The following is a 26,485-nucleotide window of genomic DNA, read 5'->3' as shown; positions in this document are numbered from 1 at the left end:
CCATTTAATGGCATGTCTATCTCTGGCCTGGCTGGGACGCCAATTTAAAATAAATCAATGTTAATTGAATTCTGAAAGTGTACAAATGAATTGAACAAGGTGGACCCTCTTGTAAACAAGTGTAATGCTTAATTGGGTCGTCCACTCACAGTTAACAAGTCTTTGTATTGAGTTTGTGCTTGAAATGTACTGTAATTCTGCAAACTGTTAATAAATATTTCAATCAATCAATCAATCAATCAAAACCAAATGGACCTGGTTCCATTCCATTTGTACACTCTGAGTTATACAGACCCATAAGTAAAGGGCCCATTTAGCTGGGTACTCCCTGGAAGTAAGGACGGTAAGGTAAGGACGGTCAAGTACCACTGGGGGTCCCCGGACCCCACTTTGAGAATGAGAACCACTGTAATCTACATATACTCTATGAATCTACATCACTTGTCGGTCAGCTAATCACGACACTCGGCGTGTGTTGACGGCAGTGAGGCACTTGACGTGGCCCCGTCCGTCAGTCAACACAGACAGAACACAACACACAACAATGGCGGACACCGTGGAGGAAGAAGTTCTGACAGGGAGCTGGTAAGAACTGTCTGTCTCTCTTTCTCTGTCTGTCTCTCTGTCCGACGATGAATGCAAACTGTTCATTTAATACACACACTTATGATGTTCAATCACATGCACGAGAGAGACGACCCGGCCAATGCCTAAATGCTGTATGAAAGAAGGCTAGCACCGTTAGCCCGTTAGCCGCTAACTGTTAGCGTGCCGATAGGAAAATAATCAGAAATAAACTGGAGGATGAAAAACCAAATCAATCAGTATTAATTTCCTGTCGTCTCCTCTCTTTGTGTCGTCGTAAAGGGACGATTGTCGCGTTTCAGAGAAGCTTATTATTAACGTTTAATTAATAATTAGCATCTGGTCTGGGAGAGCTTAAATTAAATCCATCAAATCTAAATACACAAAGTTCTCTTTATGGTCAAGTATAGTTCTGTGGATCTGTGCAAAGGAAGGGCTTCGTTCACCGTGTGATACAATATACAAAGTAAAAAATATATGTATTTTTAAGAAAGGATTGGATTAAAAGGACTTATTTCTGGTATGAATTCATAAACCAGTGGTTCTCAAAGTGGAGTCCAGGGACCCTGGTTGGTTGATTGAGTGATTGATAATTGTATTTCCAGTTTGTACAATGGGTACAGTTCAACAAAAGTACAGGAACAAAACCTGCAGGAGGAAATCAGAAAAATCATTAAAGGGCCACTTCAGGGCCAATTTTAGAGAGGGGGAAATTGGGGGTTGCAAAAAAAAAGTTACCATAGCCCCATTTCTAAAATAGTGGATCTACAAGCTCTCAAAGCATCACCAAGCGAATGTTTGAAAATGTCCGCCAATAAATGACATAACCAAAATAGGGATGAAAATGGTTAATTAAAGAATGGTTGCATACAATACAACGCTTGTAGACGTACGAGCATCAATTGCGATGAAGTCGGATGAATCTGCAAAAACAAGAGTTGAGGACAATATGCTTATAATAATAACTGCATTTAAGGTTAAATGTGAACACTAATAGGGGCGGGGGTGGCAATTTCAACTTAATTCTATGATTTACATTGTGATGTTTTGTACTTTTCCTGGACCCCAGGTAGAATAGTCTCCACTATGCTGTAGTGTAGATTATACTAATGGTGATCCTTAATAAACATTAAACAACAATGTGTGTGTGCTGGTTGTGTTCAGGGACCAGGATCTGGCCGAGGCCTTGGACTCTGGCGGTTCGGACATGGAGATGGAGCGAGGTATGGTCCAGGTCCAGGAGATACCTGCTCAACAGAGAGCCAAGATGTGGAAGGTTGGTGTCCGTAGTTTTCAATTCATTGCCTCTGTCAACAATGTAATGCAAGAGTCTCCACCAGGCCATTACTATGTGGATTATTGTAGTCCCAAGTCTGGTTATACCCTCTATACTTACTAGTAATCTTGGTCGAATCAGGGTTGTGGTGAATTACCCCCCAGAATAGGAATGCTATAGGGTCCATGACACTGAAAACTGAACTGGATTTCTCTAAGGCCACACATCATTGATTTGACTGGTGGTGTTATTAGTGTTTCAAGCCTAATAAAGCCATAAATTACAAATTGAGAGACACAGAATTATTCAGTGACTCACAGAGTACACTACATTCACAGTCTGTTGAATCCCTCATTCTCAATTCGGTACATGAGTCATGACTACATTTAGAACAGTGTCCTTTCATAAAAGATTCATTGGACTGTTTGGAACAAAAGTGGATGATGGGTTATTTTTGTCCCGGGCAATCTGACAAGCCCTTAGTATGAAATTCTATCCCTATATTGATTTCTTCTTGTTCATCAGAGATGGCCGACAGTCTGTTTAGCCAAGCTCTCAGTCTTATCTGTGCTGAAGTACAGATCCATACTCGCACCGAAACTAGCCGATGCAGCGCGTTGTGAGCTTGTAGATCGGCCATTTTCGGTGCACGACTGGCTTCATTGTGTGTACTGTACAGCCAACGGTGAATACCGTCTCTGTATGTTGGGTTGTATTCTAAACGCTAAACACTTCCTCTTTGTGTTGAGCAGATTGCGCTGAACGTCGCCGGAAAGGGGGACAGTCTGTCTCCGTGGGACGGAGTGTTGGACCTGCCAGAACAGACTCTGATTCACAACCGCAGCCAGCAGCTGATCGGTGAGTGCTGACCCCCCTGTGTGCACGCGTGTGTTTGTGTGTGCGCGTGCGCATGTGGGTGTGCGTGTGACTGTCATACGCCACACTGTGTACAAAAGTGAGGAAATGCTTAATTCTTTCTATGCCAACTAGCATTAAATAGTATTAGCATTTATGAAGGTAAGCTGTGCCACCGTCCGCGTCCACTTTAAGAGAAGGATTTTGCCCGCCCCCCCACCCCACACACACACTCAGCACACACACACTGCTTACCTGTCGTCAGAAATGTTTACATGCCGGGAGGACTGCGGTACAAAGTCACAAATTAGGTTCCAAACTTTGGATGGCAGAAGATCCACCAAGGACAAAATTCCGATTTATGGAGGTTTGAAAACCCTGTTTGTAACCGAGTTAAATGCTGGTCAGACTTTTACGTCCCATAGCTGGAAGTGACGGGGTGTTGCCATAGCAACCGGATCAATACCAACGATGTACGAACATGTATGTAGCTGGCAGATAACGTCCCATAGTTGGGCGTTACGAGTATATTTGCACGTGGCGCAAATACAGATCTAAATGTCTCGATACAAAATATCTTATGATTTTAAAATAAAAAACATGGACAATAATGCCACCATATAACAACACCATTAACCTTCTGCACTGGACAACAGAGCATTCCTTGTTGTAACTTGTGATCCACCCTTTATTAAGATAAGATAAAGCTTTATTGATGTGAGTGAGGAAATTGGGGAGGTCACAGCAGCAACAACAGCAGTGAGAAATGAAACACACAAGAGGTACAGACACAGGTAGAGAGATAAGAACAAGATAGAATTAAAAATAAAATCTACTTAATCTCAGTTGAGATATGTACATACATATACCGGTATTTATATTCAATCAATAGATATACATTTAAATGTACACTATAATCTATAACCTGTGCATTTGAGACTGATATACGGTGTCAGCTGGCCTTCAATAGTTGCTATCTGGAAGGTCCATCAACGGTGACTGTAAAGATGCAATAATATGGTAGTCTAGTCACACAACAGCCTATCCATAACACGATTCCTCCAAGCAGAGCCGAGGTAGATCGTCGGGTTACAAACGACCCCTGATACAAACGACCCCTGAAGTCTGTGCGCTGAATGTTAATTTAACCTGCTGCTTGTCCCTAGCATTATTTGTTACCCCCACACACACACACAGCACCTAGTCAGTAGCATGGAGACCCTTCCCACCCAGGACATGGAGTCATGCAGCCTGCAGGAGAGGGTGTAGTGTCAGTGGTGTGTCAGAACAATGGCGTGACCTTTTCAAATCCACCCCTCATCCATTAGTTTGTTTTTACAATGGGTTCCGCCGTCATTGTGTCATCCTGTCGGTGCACATTCCACACACACACACCATACTGTACATGCATTAACAGGCACACAGAACTGCTTCCATGATGACAGTAGCATGTCAGCGAATCAGGTAAATGCTGAAAAAGTGCCTTTACATGATGTATTGTAGAGCCATCTATGTGATGTCAGATTGAGCAAAAGCCCTGGTCAATCACATGTGTATTGTGTACTCATGTACATCATATTGTCACTTGTAAATGAATGTCTTACTTGATCATACTACAGCTGTACAGCATCACACACAACCATCAAAAGTAGCAGATCTTGTAGATCTGCTACTTTTTATGCAGTTTTGGACATATGAGGTTTCCACCTGACAGAGACAATGCTAACCCTGGCGTCCCGATACTATTTTTGGCATGCCGTTCTAGGCGAAGATACTCAAATATAGCCTTGGTCTAATGCTTAATAATTTATGGTTCCATCGTCTTGCCGGTGTCACAGGACGAAAACATTTTGTGCTTCAACTGTCGCCCGAGGTGTGTTTCTTTTTAGGTGTGTTTTAAGTTCTAGCTGCTATATTTACTACTGATCCTAGTTACTTGGTAGCACTTCATTGATTTGTCTGTGTACCTTGTTGTTTGTTTGACCAGAGTTGATGTTGATTGCTGTACTGGAAGGACTGATGAATACTGAATAGAGATAGACGGAGGGGAAGGTTTGCTGGTTTGAATGTGAGCCCCAACAAACCATATTGGCAGTGATGCGGTGGCTCCAAATAGACCCGTTCCATTTGTACACTCTCAGAGTTACACACCCGTAATGGGTCATTTGGAACCACTCCTCAAGGACCCAGGAGGGTACTGTCCTGGTCTGGACAACACTTTGAGACCCACTGGTGAAGCAGAGTGTTTCCAGTGAACCCACATGCACAACATTAGCACCCTGACTCTGTGTGACCAGAACGGAACAACAGAGACTTTTTTCGTATCATTGGTAATACCTATGACGGCAGTAAGGAAGAGGCCCAGTTCTTTCCAATATTGCCGCTGTGCATATAGTGGCTCCTCAGTTTTGCCATATGTTTTGCCCTCAAAACATTGTGCTGAGACCACAGTGGCCTTGGTGCCCTGGCCCACACTGCCCCAATTCCCCAACAAAACAACTAATATCAGTTTTCTGCTCTGGATCCTTGCTGCTAACGCACAGTATTTAGATTGAGTTCTTATCTCCACCATCTTCAAACCCAGTGACTCTGATTAGTTCAGGGCCGGCTGAGTGTCTATGAACAACGATGTGCAGTGATAGTGAAGAAAGGGAACTTGGAAAGGCATCTTATGACAAACCAACGACAAACCATTTGACTAGACGTTTCCAGTCTACATTGAACTGATAATGAGCAAGAAGGAACTGAAATCTCAAACACCAACATGACTGTCTGTTGGTTTTCACAAAGCCAGTCGGTAAAGCTACGACGGCCAGCCACAGCCTTCGCAAATGTTTATGAGAGAAGTTGCTCACAATTGTGTCCCTTGAATTTCAAAAACCAAAATTCAGAAATTAGCTTTGTATGTACTGTAAAACTAAAAGTGTTCATAGCAGTCTATACATCAATGTAGATTTCTAAATGTCTTTATGACAATCATACTAGTCATGACTAATGGTGGAAATCATCGCCTCTCTCTACTTCCTCCTTGGCTGTCATTCTACTGCCCTATAAAGCAGTAAAATAAATGAATAGCAGATCTACAAGTTCTACAAGTATGTGAGCTTGTAGATCTGCTATTTTATGGCGTGCCACACCCTCACGCAACCCAGGCTTAACTCTTCCATTAACTCAGTGGTTCTCAAAGTGAGGTCCAGGGACCCTCAGCGTTCCCAGGGTTCTAATTGTCTCCACCAGGCCGAAGGCATGGGGAGAGAGTTTGTTTTGCACTCCGTCCGTGTGTGTCCGTCCATCCGTCTGCCAAATTTTGCACACACACTCCCTGGATGCCAACGATGAACCTCTGGCCAAATATTTCCAGAACTGCCTGTTCAAGCGCCTCCAGGAGGCCGACTTTTGAAAAACATTTTTTTTATATTACTCCTCCAGATTCCGTCCAAAAATCCTGCAAATCGTTACACACTATCTCTATAGTCATGTGTTCATGACGGATCTGTCCGATATTTCATATTCCATCCTAATTGGCAACATTGGCTTTCAAAGTTTGCAAAATTGGCCCGTTTTGAACAAAAAGCCTCAAATCATGAACGCAGTGTGCAATTTACGTGAAATCTTTCACAGACTTTCCTACTAGGCTGAGGGATATATCCCACCCTTTTCACATTGCCCTGTTACAACAGGTGGATTTTTACAAAACACGTTTTTGGAACAAAATGCCTCAAATCATCCAATTGCCATCCAAGGCGTAAGAAGAAATGGCACCCTTTTCACATTGGCATATTATAGCGCCACCAGGAGGCCACAACCTGACCTGCCCTGGTGGAGACCTGTGCCCCGAGGGGCACTTTATCTAGTTCTAAATGGAATGGAACCAGATGGACCCGTACACTCTCAGTTACTGGAGTCCTTGAATGCAATTTTATTTTCACAATGATTAACAGGTTGAATGCCGACAATTTACGGCCGTCTTTCAGGCTAGACTGCCGATGTTTAAAGTTACCTTTGAACAGCCAGTGCACCGACCGCTGAGTTGCTTGTCATGAAAATCCACTTTAACACGGTGTAATCGCTTGTTGTAGTGTTGAAAAATATTCCAAAGTGCCGACCACAACAACAGACCGGACGGGGCAGCTGCACGCTGCTAGGCAGCTTTCCCATTGTAAACAATGGGGACTCAATTTCCCATAAGCCTGTAAAATCCACTGCAAAGAACCTAGGTGTTCTAATGGACTTAGACCTTAATTTTTCAAAAATCAAGTCCTTCCTTTCTAGCGCCGATTTAGAAAAGGTCATTCACGCATTTATCACGTCCCGTCTCGATTACTGTAACGCTTTTTACTCGGGTTTAACACAAAATCACTCTCCCGTTTGCAATTAGTGCAAAATGCCGCCGCTAGGCTTTTAACCAACACCAAAAAGTGTGATCATATCACCCCTGTCTTGATGTCGCTTCACTGGCTTCCGGTCAACTATAGAGTTGATTTTAAAATTATTTTAATCTCCTTTAAGGCTCAAAGAGGTCTTGCCCCTAGCTATATCGCGGAGCTCTTGCCCCCTCACGACCCTCCTCACAGCCTGAGGTCTGTAGGCAAGGGGCTCCTAAAAATCCGTACTGCGAACTACGTTACAAAGGGTGATCGGGCCTTCGCCATCCGAGCACCAAAGCTCTGGAATGAGCTTCCAGAATTAATTCGCCTCACTGACTCCCTCACACGTTTTAAATCCCTATTAAAAACCCATTTGTTTCAAAAAGCATTCCTATAAATAACAGTTTTTGTTTCCCCCTGCCTTTTACTGATCTTGTGTTATCTTGATTTGTTTAATGTTTGGGTATTTCTTGTTTATTGCGTTCATTATGATAGATCATGTCACTTTGTTTTTCTATTGTGAATTTTCTTGTTATTATTCCTGTGCAGCACTTTGTGGCTCATGCCTAGAAAGGTGCTATATAAATTGCTATATAAATAAAGTTATTATAAGCCTTTGCATGCCGGAGCGACGGACCTTTTTGCAATGGCGTCATCAAAACGCGTCTCATATCCCATTCTGTCCGGTGGATGACTTCAAACTGATTAAAAACTTGGATTAAACAATGAAAACATAACTCTGGCAACTCGCGAATCCCAGGGAAAGTGTTCTACAATTGATTAACTCGAGCAACTCGTGTCAAAGTGTTAAAACAAAACAAAACAGAAAAGGTTCCCTATCGTGCGTTTAAAAGCAGTTGCAGACACTTCTGGGTAGGTCTGAAATCAAATCAGTCCGGGTAGCTCAGTCGGTAGAGCTTTCGACCTTGGACCATAAGTTCATGGGTTCGATCCCGGGCACCGCCAACTCAGCGTATGAGTAGCACGGCTTGGTGCAGCAAGTCGTTCGGGAAGTACTGGGAGCTGATGGTAGATGTGGCGCTCCACCTCAGTAATCCATCTCCCAGGGGTCTAGCACATTGTAACGGGGATAGAGTCCTGCGTGTTACCGGCTGATACCGACAATAAGCCACTCCCGACCTACTTCCTACTTCTTCTTCTGAAATCAAAGATTTAAATTAACCATATGTTATGGCAGAAATTATGTTTAAGTTGTACGTCATTCCAAGTGGTTGGGGCACTAAAACAAAAGGCCGTTTTCCCAATGTGTGTGTAGACCAGCTGGGCGTGTCGGAGGAAGACGGGGACGAGATGGTGTCTGACGTGGAGTCGGTCATCACCTTCTACTGCAAGTCCAGAAACATCAGCTTCAGCCCCGAGCTGGGTTGGCCTCACCTGCTCAAACCACTGCTGGGCCTGCAGCTGCCCCGCAGCGACCTCTACAACTGCTTCTACGCCATCATGAACAAATACATCCCCAGGTCAGTCAGCCAGTCTTCATTTACTTAACACAGGAGCCACACGGTGGAACGACCTCGAAACCAGTGTAACTACAAACCCACGACCAATCTGAGGTCTTGACAAAGGAATACTTCCCCAGGTCAGCCAGCCTTCATTTACTTGCATAGGAGGCACGCGGTGGGACGAGCGTCGCCTCGAACCCAGTGTCAAAACTGACGACCAATCTGAGGTCTTTTAGCAGGTAAAGGAATACTTCCCCAGACCTTCATTTACTTAACATAGGACCCATGCGGTGTAACAACCTCGAAACCGGTGTAACAACTGCCAACCTTTTAAACGGCAGACAATGGCATATGTATATGAGGGTATTTCTTTTCTGGCCTTCAAAGCCCATACATCCAAACAGAAAAGTCCTATCTGATTGTATTAAATGACATTAAACTACTTTAAACTCACTTTGCCATTCAATTTGCCACTCACTTTATTCATGTGCAAGTTCCCCTAGTACAGAGGGTCATTATTCTAGGGAAAGATAAGGGAGTGCTTATTTTTATGTATGTACTGTATGTTTTGTATAGAGGGTATGCGCGTGACATCATCATCATACCAGGAAGTTATGCGGAAATGCCTACTGAGTGGCAAAAAACTACTCTCTGGTCTTCACAGCCCATACATCCAAACAGAAAAGTCATATTTGATTGCATTAAATGACTTTAATCAACATTAAACTCACTTTGTCACTCACTTTGCCACTCGATTTGCCACTCAATCTGCCATTCACTTTATGCATGCGCATACCCTCTATTGTAGTGTATTTCTAGCATATTAACTGTGAGAGGACCTCAATGAAAAGAAGTCTCAGGAGTTGAATGGTGACGGTTCCTCTTTGCGGTGTGTGTTTGTTTTCTCTCCCTCCAGGGACTGCGTACCAAACGGACGGCCTTTCCACCTGTTCAGGCTATTGCTGCAGTACCACGAGCCAGAGCTCTGCTCCTTCCTGGACACCAAAAAGATCACACCTCACTCCTACGCCATGAGCTGGGTGCGTCTTCTAACCGCAACTCCGGCAGATTTTAGTTTTTCCGACATGCTAATGGGGGCTGGCTGCTGTGGCTGGCTACAACAGAAATGTGCATACGCAGGGGTGCCGGGTGCACTAACACACCCCGGGGTGGCCAATGTTTCCTCTGCGCCGAGGTGGAAAGTCTGATGACGCAAGATTACTGTTTTCTTGGTTTTTTTCGCCCCCATCTTTTACAAGCTAGACTGGGCAAGACCTCAATTGCCCGAGTGGCCCGCTTCGCTACGCTTCGGACTAGCAGATACCTATATATTATACACGGTGTAGATCTGCTATTGTCTAAAAATTAAGGAAATGTTTTTGACACTAATGACATGACTTAAATAGCGATGCCAGGTTGAAAGTAAACGTGTGTGTGTGTGTGCGCTCTAGCTGGGCAGTGCGTTCTCCAGCCACTGCCTCCCAGACGTCACCCAGTGTACTAATACAAACCTGTGTGTGCACTCTAGCTGGGCAGTGTGTTCTCCAGCCACTGCCTCCCAGACGTCACCCAGGCCGTGTGGGACAGCTACCTCCAGCAGACGGACCCCTTCCTAGTGTTCTTCCTCATGCTGGTCATCCTGGTCAACGCCAAGTATGTCACCTCTCCTCCGCCACAAGGTTCTCTCCACGTGTTGCTGCGACCAACTTGACTTCTTCTAGACATGACAATTTCTCTTCTTTGTTTTTTGTCCCCGTCCACCTCCAGAGAAAGCGTCCTAGTACGAGAAGAAGGGCACAGCAGAGAAGACCTCATCAGTGAGTATTTGATGGATGTCATTAATAATCACGTTGGTTAGCCACTTAGACCAGTGGTTCTCAACCAGTGGTCCAGGGACCACCAGGGGTCCTCGAGTGGGTTCCAGGTGGTTCCCAGCTAAATGATGGAGAGTTGGTAACCCAGATGGACCCTTACAGATCTCTGAGCATGGAACAGAACCTTCACTAGTATCATCGGTAACTAACACCTGTGAAGGAAGTAGGGAAGGCTCAAATGGCGAATAAATAATGGTCCTTGATATGAAAAAGGTTGAAAACCACTGAGTTAAACGCAATGAATTTTGTTGACCGAACTTCATTGTCTCAGTATTGTGGAAACACTGAGAATATGACTGAATACAAGACAGATTAGACTGTACTGTGAGAGTAGCTGGGAGATTTATTTTATATAATATTCTGATAATGTTGGAGCCCTAGTTTCTTCCATTCATCAAGTATTGTCTGTATTTGGGGATTCTTCATTCACTGTAATGAGGTGCGATGGAAACAAAGCATTTCATGGGGTGTGTAAATGATACACACCCCAAGAAATGCTGTCACTGGACCAAAAAAAATAACGTTTTTTTCCCTGTGTTTTGTAATCTGTCAGAAATGTTGGAGGAATCGCCCTCTCTCCTGGAAGCCGAGGACATTGAAGACTTGTTCTCCCTGGCTCAGTATTACCAGAGCAAGACCCCGCTATCTCTCAGGAAGGTAAGGACGCTGATCATTAACCCATTTTGGGCGGGAACCCCTTTTGGTGTTAGCATTATGTTATGCTTTAGCTATTAAAAAATAGCAGATCTACAAGCTTGTAGGTCTGCTATTTTTGAAAAATCGAAGAACGACTGACATAGAAACATAGCTTTTTCAGAAAACTGTCAGGATGTAGAAGACATTTTTAGAATCTGATCTCAGGTCAAAATGGGTTAAAGCCAAACAGACCCATATCATTGCAATTATGCAGCCTGTGTGTCCCGATTTGTCTTTGAACCACTTTCAACCCGGTGTCCCTAATGTCCGTTCCCTGCCAGGACAACCAGAACCTGTTTGGCAGCAGCCTGGTGGCTCTCAAAGAGGAGGACATGGACCTGAGCCAGGCGCTCTGTCTGCCCGTGTCCGTCCCTGAGATCCTGCAGGCCAACCAGCTACAGCAGGTCAGCAGTGTGTGAATGAATGCCCTACTACCGCAAAAAACAATTTTTGACTATTTTTGACAGGTGAAAGTTTAAGTGTGTCTGTGGGTTTAATTCATATTTTAGCCATGAAATGTATTAACAAGAGCTTGTGACTAAATAATAACGTCATTAGATCCAGTGGAACATCCATTTCCTGAGTGATGAAATATCATGACATTCTTGATCAAATGGCTCGATATCGATATTGTAACGTTACTGTAATATTGTATAAAACGTTTTACCACTGAGCTTATGGAGCAAGACCTTCACGCAGTGCCACTTGTCAACCAGTAGGTGTCCTACCAGACCACCAGAATAGATCTAAAGGTCAGGGAGACCAAACAACCAGTTAGTGTTGTCAATCTACTTCTGACGCAGAATCACAGTTGAACTTGGCGATGACGAATGTCTTCATGGTTGTGCTTGTTGTCAGGACGGGGTGCGTTTCTTCGTGGTGTTAAATGTCTTTATGGTTGTGCTTGTTGTCAGGATGGGGTGCGTTTCTTCGTGGTGTTAAATGTCTTTATGGTTGTGCTTGTTGTCAGGACGGGGTGCGTTTCTTCGTGGTGGACTGTCGGCCGGCGGAGCAGTACAACGCTGGACACCTGGCCACCGCCTTCCACCTGGACTCTGACCTGGTGAGACCCTCAGAACGCCATGTACAAACCAGGGGTGGTTTATACCGCTGTCAACATTCCACCCCCGGGCAAAGGAATTGTGATTGAATCTATGGGTGCAACAGTTACAACAAAAAAAAAGTGGGGCAAACAATGTAAATTTTAATGAAAAAATAAAAAACGATTCCAGAAAACGCAGCTCTGCGAGCTCATAACGTGTCATGACCCATTGAGCTCCTAGATCTGCAATTCCCACTATTTATACATGAAAATAGGATAAGTTTAACAAAAAGTGGGATCTCTTTCTCCAGCCCATGATCAATGTATGAGGAATTCAAATATTAGTCTGTAATATCTGTAAAATGCAGCATTTTTCTTGTAAATTTTGTACTTGTAATTTGTAATTGGTAGAACAGCAAGAACATAGGTTTCAGAGTGATAACACCTAAACATTTTCACCGTAATCTGGTGGTTTCAGATGCTGCAGAACCCGTCAGAGTTCTCCCTGTCGGTCAAGTCCCTGCTGGAGACCCAGAAGCAGTCCCTGGAGTCGGGCTCCATCGCCAGCGGAGAACACCTGTGTTTCATGGGCAGTGGACGAGAGGAGGAGGACATGTACATGAACATGGTGCTGGCTCACTTCCTGCAGGTTAGACTTCTCTCACTGCAATATTTACATCGGTGGTTTTCAACCCTTTTCATATCAAGTTCCATTATTTATTCAGCATTTGAGCCACGGACCACCATTTGATGAGATGTAGCCTTTCAAACCCAAAACTTTAATATTTTGTTATCGTTGGATAAGATTTTGTCCACAATTCCATGCTGTATTGGTGTGGTATCATAGGGGAGATAACAAGCAGACGTTGATCAAAATAACAATTCTTCTACATTCTCCAATTGTGGAGACTTTAAGTAAGTAATATAATGCAGACAGTAGGCTGAGAGAGATGGGGGGTGACATGCAGTAAAGGCCGTCGGGATCGGGAGTTGAACCCGCGGCACACTGCCAGACTGGATTACCAGCCAAGGTGCCTGGACCGCTGAGCCACGGCCCGGGCCAATGCAGATGTTTTGACAATAATGTATCTCTTGAGAGCATAAAATGAAACCAATTGGACCCATACGGGTCCATCAAGAGTTAAAGATCTATAAAGGTCCATTCGGTTACCATAATTTAGCTGGGGACCACCTGGAACCCCCTCAAGGACCACTGGTGGTCCCCGGACCACTGGTTGAAAACCACTGAATTGAATGATCACTGTCAAGCAGAAACGGCTCCATCTTCACATTTCGTCTTTTTGTATACCGATTGTATTCAAATGCATGCAACTGAACATCATGACCTGGAATAATCGAAGGCTTTCTGTTCTAGAAAAACAAAGAGTACGTCAGCATCGCCAAAGGTGGATTCATGGGTGAGTGGATTCAGTAATAGACTAATAGATAATCGATAGACTACTTCTTTTTGTTCAAATAAACTAGAAAGAGTGTGGTTTGCCTATTCTACCTAAGTTGAGTTGGGTATGTCACCGTATACTGTCCAATCAGATGAGGGCAAAGCGCACTAATGCCTTGGGAAGAGTTCTGAAACGATGGCCATTCGGCGGAGAGAATAGTTATTGCACGATTTTAAACGTTTTTGAACGATTTAAGCGCTGGAGTGCAATAATCTATAGGTAACCACACTAATTACAAAACAAAACTTGATATTTACTCGTGACCCCAAACTGAGTTGTTTTTGGTTAGTCACTCACATAGTTTGTGAACCTGTGGATTAGAGAGTGCAAGCTGACATGTGTCTGTGTGATGGCAGCTCTCCAGCAACACCTAGTGGACATGCACATCGAGGGTCTGGACTCTTCCTACGTGCACTGGATTGTCAGCACCTCAGGCCCCCACGGCTCCGCTGACGTGAGTCTCCACCAGAACCACTGCTGTTTCCTTGCTTCTACATTCTCTAATTGTGGAAACTTTTAAGTAATGCAGATGTTTAACAATTATGTAACTCTTGAGAGCATGAAATGAAACCAAATGGACCCGTACGGGTCCATTTGGTTTCATTTCATGCTCTCAAGAGTTAAAGGTCCATTCGGTTACCGTCATTTTAGCTGGGGACCACCTGGAACCCCCTCAAGGACCACTGGTGGTTTCTCGGGCAGAAACCTTGTTTCTCCATAGTTCAACTTTGCCTACCAGTGAGTGACCCCATCGATGGGGATTCCAAGAGAATAAATAACTCTTCATGGGTCGCGCACACACCAAGACTTCAGTTCAAAATATTTATTGCATTTTTGAACAGGGACAAACGTTTCGGCTATCACACTGATGAAGGCTGGATAGCCAACGTTTGTCCCTGTTGCAATAAATGCAATAAATATTTTGAACTGAAGTCTTGGTGTGTGCGACCCACTACCGTTATTTTTTATTCCAAGAGAATAGAAACGGCAGCCTTTCTCTTAATGGAAAGTTAGCATGCTGAAATGGAAGCTGTTCTTGCTTTTAGAAAAATAAATGAAATACAGAAATGGTACGATATTATAATGAACATTAATGAGGAACAAATACATGAAGATAAGGTTGATAATTGGTCAAGTGGTCCTTTAGGAGGGATGTTAGGGGGTCCCTGGCCTAGTAGTGCATATCAAACTAGCGGTCCTTGAAATTAAATAGGTTTCGAATCACTGTTATAGTCACCTAGCCTCTTTCAAAGCCACACTTTTACCCATTAAGACCTGAGGCCAATTCTTTAATGTCTTCTAAATCCTACGTTTTCTGAAAAAGCAATGGTGCTATATTAGTGGTTCTCGACTCAAGGACCCCCAACATGTACAGTATTTGGCAGCCGATTCCCACCTCAAAATATTTTGTTCCACGGACCCCCCAGAAAGCATAGATTTTAGTTAAAATGACACTGATGCTTTCCCGGTTTTAATGGATTAAAAACATATGATGTTTGTCACCAAGCGAGCAACCAGACTTTGACAGCTGTCTATCTCTGACCTCACAGGGAGACGCCTTGGGCAGCGCTGGGGACAGCAAAGGGGTCAAATCACTGGTCAACAAAATGACCTTCGCCCTCAAGTCCAAATCTGTGAACGTAAAGGAGAAAATGATCAGCTTCATCGAGAACACGTCCACGCCTGTAGACAGGTGAGCTTCCCTGCTCAGCTTCCTGCTTGGTGCACTTAAACATAATGATCCTGACTGGCAAAAATAAATTAATAAAAGTCTACAGTGGAGTGTAGAGTCAAATGCCATAGTCGGATCCCAATTTTGGAGAATCCTAGCCCCTAGCTTTGACGAATATTTTGTCAGAAAGTGCATGTAAATCGTGTTATTTTGGAAGAAAACCTTTTAAAATGTTGGCCTATCATGACATGATAGGCTTGCTCTCAACGAAGGCGGTCGCCTGAGATGCAAGGAGGTGAAGCTAGTGGCGCCACACACATTTCCAGCGGCTCTGTACTCCCAGCACATCACAATTTCGTTATACTTGTACCTGTACCTGTTACAATGACAAAGAGCTATGCCAAAATGAATGACACCAGATTGAAAGCTGTTCAAAACACACACATGGACTAGGACTCTCCAAAATCAGCATCAGTCCCCAAAATTCTAGTATAAATATTCTCCAGTCCTTTGGGTCACATTTTAAACAGCCTCTCCACCATGACCAAGTCGTTGTCGATAAATACATTTTATAAGGATGGTTTCTGAGACTGTTGTTTTTTAAAGTATTTATTTGCTTTAATTGCTATAAATTCCTGCTATAAATTCTTCTTTAACCTAAGTCTTAACCATAATATCCCCTCCCTCACAGTAGTACCTTGTTGTGCCTTATATTCCTATTGCTAGAATGTCTTTCACTCTGCCCTGGCCAGAGAAGGTGCTTCCAGATCGGTAAGACCACCACCAAACAATGAGCTGTTATTCTCTCACCACCAGCATGTGTTGTCCTCCACCCCCCCCCCCCCCCCCCCCCCCCCCCCTCCTCCAATAGTAAAGTAGAGCTCTTCACGGATCAAAACAAAGGGTCCCCGAACCCGAAATGGACCTGTGAAATTTTATCCGATTCCGTTCTGAGATTTCTTTCAAATGGCGGCACAGAGCCCGAGTGGACCCTTGACAATTTCGTCCGATTCCGAACCGTTTATTATTATTTCCGATATTTTAAAGACCCGACGAGGAATCCATGATTGTACGCTGGCACATTCAAATCGGCCTGGCAGGAAATGGCAGCTGGCAGCTGGCATGGTATGTCATGCATGCTATGCGTGGCTAGCCTGACACTCAGCCTGAATTTTCATTTCGTTTCACTCCATTATTCAGTCTGAACGCCCTCCCTACTACAGCCGTTTCTGAGATGGGCGTTGACAAAGAGGCAGTCTTCGGCGATTGGTTCACCCTTAACCAATCACAATAGTAGCAAAGCAGATGACAAGGCTCCGACCGCAGCAGGCTGAACTTAGCCGTGGTTGAGGGCATGTCAGCGGGGGGGGACAGAGCTAAATGGCCGGGGCATGGGACTCGAGTGCGAAATTGCGATTATGCAACAGTTACCAAAAAAAAAAAACACGTCAACTCAATGTCATTGTAACTAACATTTTCGAGCGAAAAAATAATTTTTTGAATGAGACTTTCACCCAGTATGAAGCTAAATGTGACACCAAAAGAGTAGCATAAGTTGCTATGCTACTGGCGCAGCCATGTTTGTTTGTGTCTGGACGGCGCTGTTGTTTTGACGTCATCGAGTTGAAACGACGCTGATTCGTCGGTCAGATTTCCAACCGAGTCTCAGACCTCCTTCGAGAGCGTCACCAGACCCTGAATCGCCTGAATATATTTTTTTAATGGGCGTGGCTAGCGATTCAGGGGCTGGAGCCAGGCTAATGCGTGGCTCAACCTTTTTGGTTGTTGCGCTGATCCTAAACCAGCTTGAAACATCACATGAGTTAAACAGCACTTCATTGCGTTTCTCTTTCACCGGTGCTGCGCGTCTTCTCGGAACCATTACAAATAATGATAGACGGACCCGAGTTCCGCGGGATATACGGCCGATTCCGACCCGGCTCCGAGTGATTGTGATAAAACATGGATCCGACCCGTACGGGTTTTGGGTCCTTTGGTATTTTCGGAATCGGCGGGCCCATGAAGAGCTCTAGTAAGGGTCCTCCACCCCCCTCTCCTCCACTAGTCCAAAGGGAAGATAGATGCTGTAGAGGGTCTGCTCTCAGCCTCCAGGACCACCATGCTCATGATGGGACCTCACTCAGCCTGGGCATGCTTTAACATCCAACCACTCACTCACATTCTAACAGCAACACATGCTGCGCTAGGGCTGCCATTATGAGAACCAGAAGATTGTTTTATTTTTTCATTAATACAAAATCAATTTAGAAAGAAAATAAATCTTCAAAACTAGCGTAAATGGACTGTACAGTACAAGCTCGCGATGAGTCGCATCTGTCTTGATCTTGTAGACTGTTTTACGAGGAAGCATAACATCGCTGTCGGGCAGAAACCTCTTATCTCCATACAGTTGGGTGCCACCGATATTGTCCCTTATCATTTGACCCATTTAGGCCCGACCTCAAAATTAAAAGAAATCCTTCTAAATCCTTCACGATTTTTCAAAAATAGCAGACCTACAAGCTCATAGCGCGCCACTCGGTGGCGCGCTATGAGCTTGTAGATCTGCTATTTTTCAATAGCTGTGCAGATCACGCAAACCTCAGCAAAAAGAAAAGGACAATATCGATGGCCTCCAACTGTATATGATTTGTTTGTAATTTAATGGCCTACTTGATCATATCATACTACAGTGTCACACAAGTGCGTGTAGATCTGACTGCTACCTTTAGCTATTTTTTTATTTAAATCCTGAAAAACAGTTTTGGACATTGGTTTCCACTGACGGACAATCCAGAGTTTAAGTGGTTAAACATATGTTAGAATTTAAATTAGATCATCAATTAGAATTTCTTTAATGTTTATCCATTAGTATCTAAAATGTGTTTTTCATTTTGCGAAAAACCAAAATGCACTTCATCCATAGTTGCAGCCCTACATTGCAGTGACTTGTGTGTAAGGTAGACCAATCGCATTTGTTTGTTCTTTTTTCCAGGTCTGTCTCTCTTCACGCTATCACTAACAACATTGAGCACTTTGTGTCCGTAGTTTGTCAACACTGTCTGGAGCCAGATTGTGTACTGGTTCCAGACGCCATTTAGGGTGAACTTCACAACCTTCACTGCTGCTTTGCTTTGAGACGGTGCACTGTCTGTCTTTCCATTTCACTGTAAGGTGACAGCCTGGCCTGTTTAACCACATGATGGACCCTAGTGTCACTAACTATAGCCGATCTACAAGACTTCATCTTGTAGGATGTTCACAGTGGAACTGCATAGAGGTGTGTGTGTGTGTGTGTGTGTGTGTGTGTGTGTGTGTGTGTGTGTGTGTGTGTGTGTGTGTGTGTGTGTGTGTGTGTGTGTGTGTGTGTGTGTGTGTGTGTGTGTGTGTGTGTGTGTGTGTGTGTGTGTGTGTGTGTGTGTGTGTGTGTGTGTGTGTGTGTGTGTGTGTGTGTGTGTGTGTGTGTGTGTGTGTGTGTGTGTGTGTGTGTGTGTGTGTGTGTGTGTGTGTGTGTGTGTGTGTGTGTGTGTGTGTGTGTGTGTGTGTGTGTGTGTGTGTCAGACACACTGACTGACCCTCTCTCTGTCCGTGTGAGTGTGGCCGTAAAGTTAACGTTGCCCTGTGGCTTCTCCTCTGTCAGGCATGTGAGCAGCAGCGACCGCGTGGGCAAGGCTTACCGAGGCGTAAAGCCTGTGTTCAGCATCGGAGACGAGGAGGAGTACGACACAGGTGATGCATACGCCTGCGTAGCACCGTATCACAAACCAATGGTCCATGAGTCAGAGCCCCAAAATCAGGCTATGATTATCAAATGAGTGGGCAAAGCCATACCTACCCAATTTTCCTGAATATAAGACTACGGCTTTTCCAATGGAAATATCCTTGTTTTTCCACAAATGAGTCTTGAAAAATGGGGGTCGTCTTATATTCAGGTATAATAATATAATATATGATGATAACCCTTTCACAGGAGTAGCTTTTTCATTATTTATTTAGCACACATTTTGTTATTTTCACATTTTGTTTACATGTTACAGTCAAAGGTTTTATTTTGAATATCTAGCCTGAGTGTGTTTATTTTATTGATTGAACACTAAGCATGTAACGATACACTCAACTCACGATACGATGTGTATCACGATATGAGGTTCACGATACGATTTTTTAATTTACAATTATTTTCCAGACAAATGACTGAAAAATCTTTTATTTCTTTATGATTTATCTTCCCCCCCAAGCTTTTTTCACATTTTTTATTTAACTACATTGCAAAAGTAGCATTACTTTTCATGTAAAATGACTTAATTTCTGTGCAATAACTGTAAACATGCTTTCATGTTTAAACCTAGCTCGAGTTAACATGTAAAAAAAGTTTTTTTGATGGCATCTTAGGATAGATGTAGACCTATTTGACAGTGCAGAAACATAATTGCCTTCCTTGATGTATTAATGATCAATAACGACCATCACCTGGGCACAGACACATACAGCTCCCCTCTGCAGGCCTCTACTACTGAAAGTGACTGCATGGAGTCTGTCTCATTTATCTCCAAAAGCACGTGAATATGATGGAATATGATTACAGCTCACATTTCATATCACACACTAGCCCCCCTAAAAATAAAAATAAAATCGATTTTTAATAAATCTCAACATATCGACGGGATATAATATCGATATACGATATATCGTTACATGCCTATTGAACACTTTATAAAATGTAAACGGCACGAGAGACATTAAGGCTAAAAGGATATCACAAAAACAGTCCTGGGGTACGCCTCTGAGCACAAAATCCAGTGTAACTCGGCGTCTCCTAACTTAATGAAACGCTGCGCTCTCTGTTCTCCCCCCCAGACGAGATCGACAGCTCGTCCACGTCAGACGACGACAGGAAGGAGGTGGTCAACATCCAGACGTGGATCCACAAGCCTGACGTGAAGCATCACATCCCCTGTAACGAGGTGAAGGAGACGGGTCACATGTTCCCCAGGTGAGTTATAGACCACATCCTAACGAGGTGAAGGAGACGGGTCACATGTTCCCCAGGTGAGTTATAGACCACATCCTAACGAGGTGAAGGAGACGGGTCACATGTTCCCCAGGTGAGTTATAGACCACATCCTAACGAGGTGAAGGAGACGGGTCACTTGTTCCCCAGGTGAGTTATAGACCACATCCTAACGAGGTGAAGGAGACGGGTCACATGTTCCCCAGGTGAGTTATAGACCACATCCTAACGAGGTGAAGGAGACGGGTCACTTGTTCCCCAGGTGAGTTATAGACCACATCCTAACGAGGTGAAGGAGACGGGTCACATGTTCCCCAGGTGAGTTATAGACCACATCCTAACGAGGTGAAGGAGACGGGTCACATGTTCCCCAGGTGAGTGACCAGACTGACCATTTAAAGTATTTTATTGAATTTCCACAATTTTACAAAGTATCGCAGTACAAAACAATATTCAAAACTTGGAATTACGGCCTGGGCCGTGGCTCAGCGGTCCAGGCACCTTGGCCGGTAGCCCGAGTCTGGCAGTGTGCCGCGGGTACGACTCCCGATCCCGACGGCCTTTACTGCATGTCACGCCCCCATCTCTCTTCCCCCATTTCCTGTCAGCCTACTGGCTGTCCCTCTATAAGAAATATAAAATAAAGGCGAAAGCCGCACAAAAAACATTTTTAAAACTTGGAAATACATTACATCAGATAAGGGCTACATGTCAGAGTAATATATACAAGTTACAGTTACACACATGTCATCAAATCAATACATTGACCAGACTGACCACATCCCTGCAACGAGGTGAAGGAGACAGGACACATGTTCCCCAGGTGAGTCATGTGGTGAAACTGGTTGATTCTTTTGGGCTTGTTTTCATAGACCTGGTCGCTTGTTTCACTCACAGAATCTGGCAAAACCGGAGCCTCTGCATCCCGCACCAAAAAACAACACCACACACAGCATTTTTGGGTTAGCTTTGCTTTGGAGTTGATCGATTTGTATAGGAGTTGAGATTGAGAATATGGTATCTAGTTCAAAATGTGCAACGAGCAAATGTCTGGCTTTTTTAGGCCTGCTTCTACACCAGTAGTCAGCCCTGAAACATGACGAGCAGACTAGAGGTCTACTCTACAGTTGAGTATTTAGCCCACTCATCACTACCACACGGATATCGACGGCTCCCGAGGTCAGCAACCGACCAAAAATGCTCGGTTCTTCATCAACGGGTTCCGACCAGTTGTCACAGTGATATCGATGGGAGCTTGTCGGCAGGAGACTCTTTCAGACGCTTTCAGACTTCATCCGCCGCCGAATCGGCTTGGTGGAGACCCAGCTTTAGACCAACAATCTATCAATCTATTTTCACTGCGCAATATGCTTTCATAGATGACATGCACTGATTGATTGTGTCTATGCAGTCACCTGCTGATCACGGCCACCCACATGTACTGATTGTCTTTGTGTTTGTACAGTCACCTGCTGATCACAGCCACCCACATGTACTGCCTGCGTGAGATCGCCTCCAGGAAGGGCTTCTCCTACATCCAGTCCAGACAGGCGCTCAACAGTGTGGTGAAGATCACCTCCAAGAAGAAGCACCCGGAGCTCATCACCTTCAAGTTCGGCAACAACAACACGTCCGGGGTGGAGATATCGGCAGTGGAACGGTACTGTACCGGGGTTCAACAATGTGTCCGTGGCAAAGACTTGGTCTTGTCCGTGGCAAATTTTAAGATTTTCTGTTTTACACACCATTATAATGTTCTTATTTTGATCATCCTACTATAAATGCGCCATGTCTCGGTGTGTCTGCGTGCGTGTGTGTACGGTTGTAATGCACGTAACTTGAGAACCGTTTGCCCCACCGACTTCACATTCAACACGTGTTCCACACCCCCGCAGGGAGTGCAGTGCCCAGTATCGAGTCGGTCTGACCCACGGTTCTCCAGAACCACCACAAAAGGCTCTGCCAGTGGGCCTAATCAGCCTAAATCCCCCTCACCTGTGCAATTTCCAACCTCTGCCTCAGCCAATTGATTGCCATGGCAACTCCACACCTGACAATTGATTAGCCTACTTAACCAGTCCCCTTTTCACAGTCAGTCAATTTGGCCTCTTCAGACACAGGCAGATACAGAGATCTCCATTAAGACAGTTAAAACGGGTGCTATGACAAGTATCAGGTATTATTAGGTTCCCAAGTTGCATCGTTCTCAAGTAGGCCAGTAGCCGACGGGCACGTACAGGTCTAGTAATACCCAATTACTGATTTTCTTTTTCTTTTTCAGAATATACATGATACACATTTAGGAGTCCACTAGTACTGGTGGTTCTCAAATGGTTTTTTTGCAAGGACCACCATAACTATGAGAGTGTGCAAATGGAACCAAATGGACCTGTATTGACTTGTCTTATTTCTACCGGATCTCCTCTCCACTAGTCTGTCCCTAACATGTTAGTCTAGCTTTTATTTGTTAACGAAAGTGTCAATACATTTAGTCAACGTTTTAGTCATCATAGCTTATTCTTTTATGTAGTTTTCGTCAGTGAAAAAGGTAGTCGAAGAACATTGTTCGTCATAGTTTTAGCTGCCCTGGGGTGCTGTTTATCTCTGATAATAAAAGTCTGTCTCTTTTCCCTCGTCCACCAGATATGTGATCCCCAACGCAGGCGACGCAACCAAAGTCATCAAGCAACAGATCATGAAAGTCCTGGACGCTCTGGAGAGCGCCTAAACACAGCCTCTCTTTCTAGTTCTGTCTCTCTGTCTCTCTCTGGACACATCCAGCTAACAGTGTTGTGTGGACAGGCCCGTCTGTCTGTCTGTGTGTGTGAGATACAAGGGTTTACAGTAGATACTGACTGATGACCTACAGTATGATGACCTATGAGACTGCGTGTGTGTTGACTTACTCGAGCGTAATTTATACTTTGTCGTAGCGCCGCATGGCGGAAGTATAAACGGCGCTTTAGGTGCTCTGCAGTTGTCCTCATAGTAATTTAAGCACTATTAGGTTATGACAGGAGTCGTTTTCTCCCACCCCCCTCCAGTATCTTCGGTTGACGCTTATTTGTAATTTAAAAAAAAACGCGTTTTCCTGTAGCCTTAAAGCGGATTGCCACCTTCGTGCGGCACTAGCGGTCATATTTAGACAAACGAGAGTTAACATTTAGGACGAGGTCTGGAAATGGGGAAAAAGCAGCACCTTTTTTCCAGACCACAACTCTGTTTCTTTCGGGGTTTTTTGTTTAAGGAGTCATACAATTGATGCTAGACAAGAGACGAGGAAACGTCGCTCGGATATGACAAACGTACTTGTATTTACTGGAACAGTACTGCTGTGCTGTCCAGAATCTAGATCACAGCCTGTGAGTTTCTTCTGCGTTCAGACATTGCAGTTCTGTTTGTGGCCATTGAGTGGCGTGCAGGTATTGAGATTAGATGCCTCTGTGGGTCAGAAAGCGTGTCTGGTTTATGTCACTTTAAAACACCTCTGGGGTCATTCTAACGTCCAGTCTGGCTTTTGTGTTCACCCCAGATACGTTTTAAGCTGCTTTAGATTAGTTTGATTTTCATTTTATGTGATACAACAACCCCTCCTGTATAAAAAGGCCCATTGCACTTCAAACTTTTGACCATTTTAGACTCATTGAAAACACACGCTCCTGCTTCTGGTGACTGATTTTGTCCTAATGTGTGAGGTGGCTGTGTTTATTCAATAAATCTTTTCGTCATTTTTATTTTTTATAATTTGCTTGGAAAATGAAAAAAATAAATAAACAAAAGCCAGTGTAAACGTTAAAATGACCCCAAAGAAGTGTTATTTCTTTTTTTTAATTGAAATGCCCCCTTTATTGAACCCCAAATGTGAGGCCGATGCGCATCGCATCCCGTAGTGTGGTGGCATGCGACGGGCACGTTCCATCGCAACACAAAAACAAAACAGTTTTTTTGATATAAGCCTTAGATAGATTATTATTTGAGGGTTGTTTATAAATATGTACATAATATATTGTGTAAAACGGCTCTACAAGCTGTGCAGATTATTTGCAGCATTTTGAAAGAAAAACAAACATGCTATCCAAATAGTAGGAGAGGAGTATGCGGTTGATATTTAAGTGGCTTTGAAACCAGCTTACTACATGGTTTGGAAGGTCTTGAAACATTAAAGCCTTTTGCAGTTTCTGTGCGTGTGTTGGGGGGGGGTGATTCTCATGTATGTATATCCAATAAACCCACTTAAATCAGCAGTTCTCAAAGTGGGATTTGGGGACCCTCCATGGCTCCTAGAGGGGGTTCCGGGGGTTCCACGGGGTCCCCAGCTAAGTGACGGATAGTTGGGAACCAGATGGACCCTTACAGCTCCGTGACTCTGAGTGTACAAAGGGAACCAAATGGACCGTTACACATCTGTAACTCTTGAGAGATTGTACACTCAGTTATGGGGGGTTGTCCCTGGCCTAATGCATCCCACACCGGGGGTCCTTGAAATAAACAAATAATGGTTTTAGAGCCGCTGACTTAAATGGTAGCAGTGCAGTGGACTTTGAGGAGAAGAATGTTCCTCGCCCTCTCTGGACACTAGTACTACTTGAAGAATTCGACTGAATGTGATGTTTAACTGAATACCAAAACGGATATCGGCCAATTCAAATATCGGTTGTTCAAGTCATCTTTTTTTTCCCGCTGCTGACTGGCATTGCTGTTGTAGGTCATGGCCTAATAGGTCCCAAACTCCTTGTTTTTTTTGTTTATAAATCAACATTTGGCATAGGAATAGTGCAATTTTTTGTATAGTTTTTGTTGAAAACCTAGCTGCTCTTGTCGGCCTTATCTAATGTAAGATGAAGGCAATTTAGTGATAATTCTGTGATATCCATTCCTGCTGAATTCAATTTGAATCCATTTTCAAACAGTCACTACAGATGATGAGATCATTGAAGCACGAGTCAAATTCCCTTTAGGCAGCTGTGGTAATATTGAAACCTACCAAAAGAATTACATTGATTTCTCAAAAGCGTTTTTTGTCCAGAGAGGGCGCGTTAACTTTCATCTCTGCGTTCTTTGTATGAGACGATACAAATCGTAAAGCCTGATTTATGATGCTGTGCCGAAAATAGCCGATCTACAAGCTTGTAGATCGGCTATTTTTGGAAGGAGGCATTCAGGCACACTTATCAGTATGGGCAGCATTCAAACTTGCCCTTGAACTAGAGACTAAAAGCAGGTGTGCTTCAGTCCTGTCTGGAGGCTTTTCATGGCATTCCTGTATAATTAAAGCATTGTGTTGTAATTAGTCATTTTGTTAATTGTTCAGTATTGTTCTATTCACTGGAATATTCTTGATTGAAATGAGTCTTAAAACTGTGGATACATTTTTTGTGTTCTTTTTGGCAGATATTGATGACGATGCCACACATACACCTTGCCACAAGTCAAATTTACCCAACATTTGTTTGCAATGTCTCCTGTATATTTTGCACCTTACTGTTGTAATATTATTTTCTAACTACCCTTTGTTTTTAAATAAATGGAGATTATAGAACTGCAGCTGTTGCACATGTGTGGTTGGATCATCACATCACATTTTCTTCACATTGTTCGATGGATGAATGGATTCAATAGATAGACCCGAGAGAAAGAGATCTATGAAAGAAAATGTTGGTATCTCCATTATTCAATATTACATTTTTTTTAACGTTGAAATATAGTAAAACTGTCATACAAAATTGCAAATGTGATCTGTCTTCTGTGATCTGATTCTGAATATTCAACCAACCGCCAACGTAAAGTATCAGCAAGAGCATGTGGCATTGGGAGATTTGGGACAGAGCAGAGGCAAAGGTACTGTGGCACTGGTACAGTAGCTCTGGTCCATAGCCTTCTACTGCTTCGCTGCAGGGCAGAATCGTAGAAGCAGTAGAAGGCTATGGACCAGAGCTAGTGGTACAGGTACATAAATGCTAAAGGCATACCACAAGTTCCACATAATGCAGAAGGCAGCTAGGTTGTTTACTAATAATGAGTGCTTCCAAACTCTCGACACTTTGAAAAATAATCATCTGCAAGGAATTTCTTGACAGGAAGTAGCACATAACATGTCATTGTCTACGGTGGATTTTTATGAAACAAACACTTTGCAGATAGTAAGAGACGATAATTTTGTAATAAAGGAGCTCTGTAGACTGTC

The 26,485-nt window shown here is 43.8% G+C and overlaps 1 protein-coding gene across 2 annotated transcripts; it reads left to right on the top strand.

The window, feature by feature from the left end:
* The first annotated feature begins 368 nt into the window (after positions 1-368).
* tbc1d23 (TBC1 domain family, member 23) lies at positions 369-25,845 on the top strand. Of its 2 annotated transcripts, XM_079505286.1 has the most exons (19): positions 370-585; positions 1,750-1,861; positions 2,614-2,719; positions 8,360-8,564; positions 9,463-9,586; positions 10,075-10,199; positions 10,314-10,363; positions 10,974-11,077; positions 11,398-11,520; positions 12,087-12,179; positions 12,637-12,807; positions 13,534-13,576; positions 13,975-14,072; positions 15,169-15,311; positions 16,017-16,061; positions 18,931-19,019; positions 20,148-20,283; positions 21,767-21,961; positions 22,945-25,845. In XM_079505286.1, exons 1-19 carry the CDS (start codon positions 545-547, stop codon positions 23,027-23,029), a joined length of 2,088 nt encoding a protein of 695 aa, XP_079361412.1. In that variant the 5' UTR covers positions 370-544; the 3' UTR covers positions 23,030-25,845. The 2 variants fall into 2 exon arrangements, with proteins under 2 accessions (XP_079361413.1, XP_079361412.1); XM_079505287.1 differs by lacking the exon at positions 16,017-16,061 and having other exon boundaries at positions 369-585.
* Positions 25,846-26,485: the final 640 nt, after the last annotated feature.

This window comes from Electrona antarctica (genome assembly GCF_951216825.1).
Source record: "Electrona antarctica genome assembly, chromosome: 7".
NCBI classification, from domain to species: domain Eukaryota; kingdom Metazoa; phylum Chordata; class Actinopteri; order Myctophiformes; family Myctophidae; genus Electrona; species Electrona antarctica.
Note: the sequence above shows the minus strand (reverse complement) of the source record. Positions and strands in the feature narration are given on the sequence as shown.